This window comes from Capsicum annuum, chromosome 9, assembly GCF_002878395.1.
Source record: "Capsicum annuum cultivar UCD-10X-F1 chromosome 9, UCD10Xv1.1, whole genome shotgun sequence".
Taxonomy (NCBI): domain Eukaryota; kingdom Viridiplantae; phylum Streptophyta; class Magnoliopsida; order Solanales; family Solanaceae; genus Capsicum; species Capsicum annuum.
The window spans coordinates 173,840,307-173,848,505 of NC_061119.1; the positions used below are offsets into that span (position 1 = coordinate 173,840,307).

An 8,199-nucleotide genomic window follows, 5' to 3' on the forward strand; every position below is an offset into this window, starting at 1 on the left:
TATATATTATCGGTTTGGTTTATCGATTTTCGATTTTTAAATATGCTAAACCAATAACTAAACTAGTAAGATATTTTTTATCGGTTTTCAATTTATCGGTTTAGTCCTTAACGGTTCGATTTTCGTTCTAACCAATAAGAAAATACTCATAAAATAGAAAAAATAATAACTAACATGAAAAGAAACTGAATCTAAGTTACAGCCAAAATCCTATATGATTTGTTTTAATTTACAAAAATCTTCAAGTTTGAACTAAATGTTAATTCGGAGAAATTAAGAGAAATATATATATATGCGTAAAATAGTAATTTATATATTTTTATTGAGTTATCATTTTATCCAATAAACCAATAAGAAAAAATTAAACCGAACCAATAACCCAATAAAATTTTTTTTTTTTGAAAAAATTAAAAAATCGTTAACCCTATAACAATAAATCAATAACATTTTTATCGGTTTAGTTTATTAATTGGTTTGATTTTTTCATACCCTACGAAACATAAGTTATACGAGAAAAAGATAAGCTTCGATGGTTTGCGAGAAGGAAAAAGAATATTGCGCCTGGCACAAACAGCATATGGAATGGCTGAGAGCAGACCCATTTGAATATACAATTCAAGTCAAAAATAGAGTACATCAAGCAATATCTTATTTCAGATAAGCCAACATTACTTAAAAGATGAGTAGAGAAGGATATTATGCCATTTGACCAGCCCCGAGGGACCAGACCCCCCCCCCCCCCCCCCCCCCGGTCGCTTCCGTTCCAAAAATTGTTTACAGTCGTCTCAAAATTTATTATTATTTTGTCCTCCATTGTTTATTGGACAGTTTGGATTCCTTTGACTTGAAAACCTTTTCGTAATCATGCTTTTAGGAATCGTATAGTGTGAGGATAAGATGAGAAATCTTAATATTACATTTGGTTAAACGTATAAACCTATCCCATGATAAATTTGTGTTGTCAACCAAATACAATAACACTTTAACCCAACTTTAACCTATCTTATCCCATCAAACTCGAGGATTCTATACCCACCACCCAAGACTATAATCCCAAGGTAATTTAGTTTGGGAACCAAATGACACCGTAGTGTATAGCTCTAGATTTGCAACTTTATAATGAAGATCATGTAGCTCTAGATTTGCAATTTCAGAATGAATTCAACTATAACTAATGGATGAATGAACTACACTAGTTGAGACATCCCTACCTTGCCCACTATAGTAGGTGTAACTTCCACTGCACCAATTTATTGCTATTATGCCGTGAGTTCAATCTATAGCAGGTATGCCCTTCAAGGCTGAAAAATAATCCGATTAGACAATCTGAAACTTACAAATATGATGATGGCACTAAACTTCTGATATGATGATGAGATTGAAATAGATGAGACAGAAACTTCCAACAAATTTTGGCACGGATAACTCAATATGTAATCATTCATACTTCAAACTATTAGGATGGCAATGTGCTATCAAAACACAATTAAGACATTACTACTTCGTGAAATAAAACCATCTAGCATTGACAACTAACATGTATCTACAAGCTGCTTATTGATAATTAGGAGGCATCTCTCTTCCAGGCATGTTTTGATTCTGGTAGTCCCCATTAGACGTATTAGGAGCATATCTCTGGTTTGGCCCTGGACCTGTTTGATAAGGCATGCCTCCATTGTTTGGTCCACCATTGTATTGGAAATTAGGCGCATTGTTTAGCCCTCCGTAGTTATCTGGAGACGGCACTCCACCCATGTTTGGTGGTACACTTCCCATGTTGGGTGACATGTTTGGCTGCTGCATCCCACCACCACGGCGTGGCCCTTCCATGTCCGGCTGCTGCAACCCGCCTGCATGAGGTGGCCCAATCATGCCCGGCTGCTGCATCCCGCCTGCATGAGGTGGCCCTATCATGCCCGGCTGCTGCATCCCGCCTGCATCGGGTGGCCCTCCATAGCCTGGCTGCTGCATCCCACCTGCATGGGGTGGCCCTCCATAGCCTGGCTGCTGTATCCCGCCTGCATGGGGCGGCCCTCCCATGCCTTGTTGCTGGTGCATCCCACCTGCATGGGGTGGCCCCCCAATGCCTTGCTGCCGGTGTATCCCACCCATGTTTGGTTGCTGCATGCCACCCATGTTGGGAGGTGGTGCATTCCTCATGTTGGGAGGTCCCCCTGGTGCCATGTTGGATCCAGGGTTCTGATTGGGTTGATTCTGCATCTCTCTTCTTCTCTCAAAGTTTCTAGATCTATCAAAATTACGAGGTCGATCATTGCGCCTGTTTCGCTCATTAGCACGAGCATTGTTTCTCACCCATTCCTCGTGGTATTTCGGATCATATGGTACAGCCTGTCCATTGATAAAAGGTTCCCCTGCACATGCATAACAATGGTCATAAAATTAATTAAATGCACTACGTAAGATAACTGACCCACATCACTAGTTTACAAGGAACATTAAATCCCGTAGAATTATTATACTTAAAGTTGCAACTTTCTGCAACCACGTGCCATAATATACTGGAAGATACAGTCTACCCTGGAGTAAACGGGCATGTTGGTAACACAAAAAGCTCGACGGCCTCGCAACTTTTTCCGTAAAAAGTGACAGCATGAACCAAGACATGTAACCTATATTTCTTTTGTTCTAGTCCTGAAGCAAATACTGCAAGCTTATCAAATCTATTGGCCTGAAATGATGACATGAAGTTACAGACTTGGATCAAACATCCAATCCTAACTTCTAAAATATATAATTTTCCTACAAGTCTACTAAATATATGGTAAAAATAACAATTGCAGACAGGAAAGCTCGTTCAGACAGAAGATGCTATTGAAATGAAAGCACACTTAAGTCTAGCAGCTACAGCAAAGCAAATTACTATTTGTCCACAATTAGACAAGAAAAAAACTAGAAACCCATTCTAAATTCATGATGAGAGCAATAATCCAAGATAAGGGCCAGACATGCTAAGCTAGGGCTTACACAGCAAGCTGATAGGACTGCAAAATATGGACTCTTACCTCCATAATCTTTATTTTTAACATCGAGGTAAGAATCAGGAAGCACCCAGCGAACTTTAGGCAGCTCTGGACATGAATGGAAAGAAACAAGAGATTAGGACTTCCACCAATTTACTCACCCCTCATGAATTACTGAAAAGGGAGAGGGTTAGCAACTGCACTACCTTTTAGTTTGTAAGAAAGTTCTTCAGATACAAGGGCACCGAAAGCAAAGTAATGTCTAGTTGAGACAGAATATATCTTCATCCGTGCTTCCTCCTCACTGCAAGATTAACTATTAACATAAGCCACCCTTAAAAATAAACTAATACTTAACAATGCAAAAGAAATAAACTAATCCATCTTTCCGGTATTTATTATGCCAAGCACTTGTACAGTCTCTGTGCTCCTCAGCAACACAAGCTAACAATTTTTCTTACGGCAGAAGAAGTATATATTGGTTCACACAAGGCATGCATTTCCAAAATGAAGTATAGGCACAGCGCACAGGGAAGTCCTCTTTTAGTTCTATTTCATTTTTCATTGGTTAAGCTATTCATCATATTCGGGTTCAACTAAACTAGTGTGCTTTGGTGTATTCAGTATGAAGGAAAATATTTGGTTACGTATAAGAGCAGGTAACATATAGTCCAACAAGGATTAGTATACAGAGTAAGGATGATGTTTAGGAGATATGTGTTGAGTATAAAAAGTTAAAAAGAGTGCCAGTTAATTGAACCAAGTGAAATATAGTACTAGAATTTTGGCATAATTAAGGAAAATGACCACTTCTACCCTGGATAGGAGTCATTTTCCCTTGTCTTGGTGGAAAATACTTTCTTTGGACAAAACATTTTCCATAATGCAAGTGATCTGTAGAAGAATTTGTAAAATTCCCAAAGAAAAATAACTACCACCACAAGGATGGAAGTTATTTCCCTTGTTTGGGTAGAAAAAACTTTAATTTGAGAAAACAATAGGTCACAGACAAATCTGCCTCATCATACAAACTTGTATCATATTAATGGAATCTACACATTTATTTAGTATTAATATATTCCCTCACTTTTTTATTTTACAAGGTTTTATGCCGTAGAAGTTGACCCATTTTCTCATTGAACAAAGGTACATCATAATCAAATTGGGCAGGTATGCTGCACTAGCAAATACTCCTCATGTTTCAATTTGTTAATCGTACTTCCCTTTTTAGTCCATTTCAAAAAGAATGTCAATTTCCTTTATTGGGAACTCTCTAATTCTAACTTTTCACATGGCATGGCATGTTTAAAACTATAAGATTTAAGACATTTTGTTACATTCTACACAAAAGCCTGAGACAACAAGATTCAAAAGTCTTTCTTTACTTTCTTAAACTCCATACCAAGTTAAAACAACAAATAAACTGAACATAAAATTAAAGTACTCCCTCCATTTCATTTTACTCGACTCCTATACTTAAAGTAGATATTTCATTTTACTTGTCCATTTTGGCAAATAAAGAGAGTTTTTATTACTTTTTTTCAATACTACCCATAGTATCAAATAACTACATAAAGTATTAGTAATAAAATTTAGAGTTCTAGAACATCATTAATAAGGTTATTTTGGTAAAAATACAACAATAATTAAAGTTTTTCAACCAGAAACACAAGGGGACATGTAATATGAAATGGAGGGAGAAATAAAACATCACATAAGGTACTCACACTCCATACATCTTTACTCATCTAGTATACTAAATCAAGAGATAATTGCCTAGTTTAAAAATTCAAGAGATAAAATTTATCACTATGTCTATTTTACCATTATTAAATACTATGCATTTCTCAATACTTAGGTGACTTAATATCTCTCCATATTTATCATAAGGGTAAAGTAGAAATAAAAAACTAATTATGTCTAGATTTTCTAAAATATCAAATGTTATGGAACATGTATTTTTAGTAAGCATGACAAATATTTAGGATCGGAGGGAGTATAATAAAGTACTACTAAAGTTTAAGCCGCCACGGCAACCCGTGAACTGAAAAACGAGAATCAAGTAAAATGCAGAGAAAGCAAGCCAAACCTTCCGACAATCTGCGCGAGAGTTTTGATGTAACTATCAATAATCTCATCTCTAGTAGGATCACCTTCTGGCTTCTCCATAACAACAAGCCAATGTTCAAAATCACATCCATCAAGCAATATCGTTTCCTTTGGCGGTCTGTTCGACCAGTTAGGGTTCGGGTCACTCAACGACGATGTCGTTTGGCGAGTAGCAAAACCTCGTGAAAACACCAAAGCCGTACACGGCGGAGGAGGGGCATTTGGTAGGGTGGATGTGGAGGCGGTGAGTGGTCGGAGACGGAGGAGAGGGGCGGCACGGCGGAGTGAACGAGCAACACAATGAGTCGCCATTTTTTTCCCTACTAAACCCTAGTGTGTGATGAATTAATTGGGAGGGTTTATCGGGCTTTAATAGAAAATGCCGCCTCACAAAATGTTCCCAAAAGTTTTTAAAATGTGTGAAATGCATCCCAGAGCTTTTGGATAAGAAAGCCTCTCTTTTTTTCGGTTTTCTGTCTTTTTTTTTTTTTTAGTGATTGTGAACTACAACATATGAGAATCACCACTAGTATTTTTTTGGTCTACGTTGAGATTTAAATATGATATCTCGAGGTTTTCAACTTACTTTATTAATTATTAGGTCACACTCTTAAATAAGTAAAGTTTCAATATTTTTATTAAAATTGAGATATTTAAATTTGAATAAATATTAAAATGTGCGTTAAGATTAAGAGTTTGAGTCTTAATATTAAATATTAAAATATGCATTGATATTTGAATACTAAATAATTAAAATAATTTGTTCTTCCAATATCAAAATATATAAAATTTATTTTTTAAAAAAAATTATAAATCTAAAATTCAAATAAAATACTAAATTGATCTAATAATATATCAAAAAAGTATTTTAAAAATTATATGACGACCGAATGTGATGATTGTATGTGTTGATTGGGGATATGTCGCAAATATTATAAGTGGTTGTCGATCTCATTTTCAAGGAAATAAGAGTTAATGAATTAGTTGGTGAGCTGAGAGAAGTAGTTAGCACTAGAGGAAGGCAAATTCAGTAAAATAGTTATATTTTAAGAATTTTGTTAGTACTATAGCAGCTAGTTAAGCACTGTAGCTAGTTAGTTAGTTGATCGATTCTAGTTGTGGTATAAATAGGAAGGGACGCTACATCATCATAATCATTGTGAATGATAATCTTCTGTTCTTATCTTTTTTTCTCTATATACAATTTTAGCTAAACTTCTCAGATTAACCCTAAATTACCATCATCTTCCTCGAGGTTTAATCTCCTTCTAAATAAACTCATTTAACTACTGAATTCACTAATTGTGCATCAATTGATACTAGAGCCAACAATCCTCGCCAGGCTATGTTAACAAGAAGTAAGAATCAAGAAAGAATAACTGAGAAAAGGAATGATAAATTATGTCACGATCTGATTTACGAGTCATGATGACACCTACTAAATCCCACCAGTAGGTAAGCCAAACCATAATCCAGAGCTAACACAATGGGTTAATTCGGCAGGAAATGCCCAACATAGGCGAATTTCAAGAACACAATTTAGATAAGCAAAGAATTCTAGATAAATAAAACAGTCAATAAAAGATTCCATCCTACGACCTAGTAGAGCCATTACAAGAGCGTCTAATAATACTACAACTTAAATTTCTAGAATAGTTAACAACATCTGTTTCGATAATAAAAGACTGAATATAAAAGATAGAGGAAAATGGGCGGCTCGAACTCGAAGAGCTCACTATATCTTCAAAAATATCAACACAACACGATCAATGACGACAGCTAGTACTCAGATCTGCACCAAAAAGGTATAGAAGTGTAATATGAGTATCAAAATAACGGGTACTCAGAAAGTATCATCGATCAACTGAGCTAAATCATGATATAAGTATGATAAAATTCAAGATAACATAACTAAGTCAAAGCACATAAACGAACATGAATCATCTCCAATACTATCGTACATATTAAGTAATTTAACCGGAATAACAATATAATACAAGACATCAATATATGTCAACATCGTCGTGCAATATAGGTAAATAAGTCAGAATAATAATACATCACAAGGCATCACACAACAATTATAATTTATAAAATTGGCTCTCATACGCCAGTTGGTGCAGAAAGTATATAACTCATCATAGACTCTCATATGCCTGGAGAGTACACTCAAGGATAAAATAAAGTAGCCATTTATCGCTTATAAATAACCAACTCATTATTTAACCATCATCTCATAATTTATCATTAATCGGTCTTTTACCAAGATTTGACAATGTAACTATATCCTATAATGTTATCATCATTTAACAACCTTATCATTGATAGTCACTAGTCACCATATTAGTTAACCATCTCTTATTAACTAATCCATGTGATTACTACTCATCATATAACCTTTAGTCATCATTTACAACTATTCACCACATATCCACTAATCACCAAGCATCAACTATACCATTTTATAATCATTTATCACTAATCAATAATTATCACTAGTCCTCTTAAGTCCATTAATTATCACATTTATCACATTCGGAATATATTTGACATCTCTAATATTGACATCATACTCAACTTGCATATGCATATAAATATATAATGGCCATATATAGGGCATAGCCGAACTTAAATCGATAGATGTACACATATGCACATCAATATAATCATCTTCCGGCCTTGTCGAGTATCAATATATCATCCTAATATCCTTCGGCCTTATCAGGTATTAATATATTATTATAATATCCTTCGAACTTGTCTGGTATCAATATATCATCACAATCATCATCCGTTCTTGACGAGTATCAATACATCATCATAATATCCTCTGACCTTGTTGGGTATTAATATATCATCATAATATCCTTTAGTTTTGTCGGGTATTAATATATCATCATAATATCCCCCGGCCTTATCGGGTATCAATATATCATCATAATATCCTTCTACCTTACCGATATCAATATCAACATCATCTTTTGGAATTGAACCGAGTATAATCAATAGCATAAGTTATCATATAATCAAGCATCACGATTTCAAGGATAATTAATAACATAACTTCCTATAAAATCAATAAGCATGGCTTCTAACATAATTCATGGCA

At 35.0% G+C, this 8,199-nt stretch overlaps 1 protein-coding gene across 2 annotated transcripts; it reads right to left on the reverse strand.

The window, feature by feature from the left end:
• Nucleotides 1-1,400: 1,400 nt before the first annotated feature.
• On the reverse strand, nucleotides 1,401-5,520 carry LOC107842358 (multiple organellar RNA editing factor 8, chloroplastic/mitochondrial). 2 transcript variants are annotated; one of them, XM_016686147.2, is made up of 4 exons: nucleotides 5,071-5,520; nucleotides 3,188-3,285; nucleotides 3,024-3,089; nucleotides 1,401-2,372 (listed from the first exon to the last, which is right to left on the reverse strand). In XM_016686147.2, exons 1-4 carry the CDS (start codon nucleotides 5,400-5,402, stop codon nucleotides 1,555-1,557), a joined length of 1,314 nt encoding a protein of 437 aa, XP_016541633.2. In that variant the 5' UTR covers nucleotides 5,403-5,520; the 3' UTR covers nucleotides 1,401-1,554. The 2 variants fall into 2 exon arrangements, with proteins under 2 accessions (XP_016541633.2, XP_047253048.1); XM_047397092.1 differs by lacking the exon at nucleotides 3,024-3,089 and having other exon boundaries at nucleotides 5,071-5,506.
• Nucleotides 5,521-8,199: the final 2,679 nt, after the last annotated feature.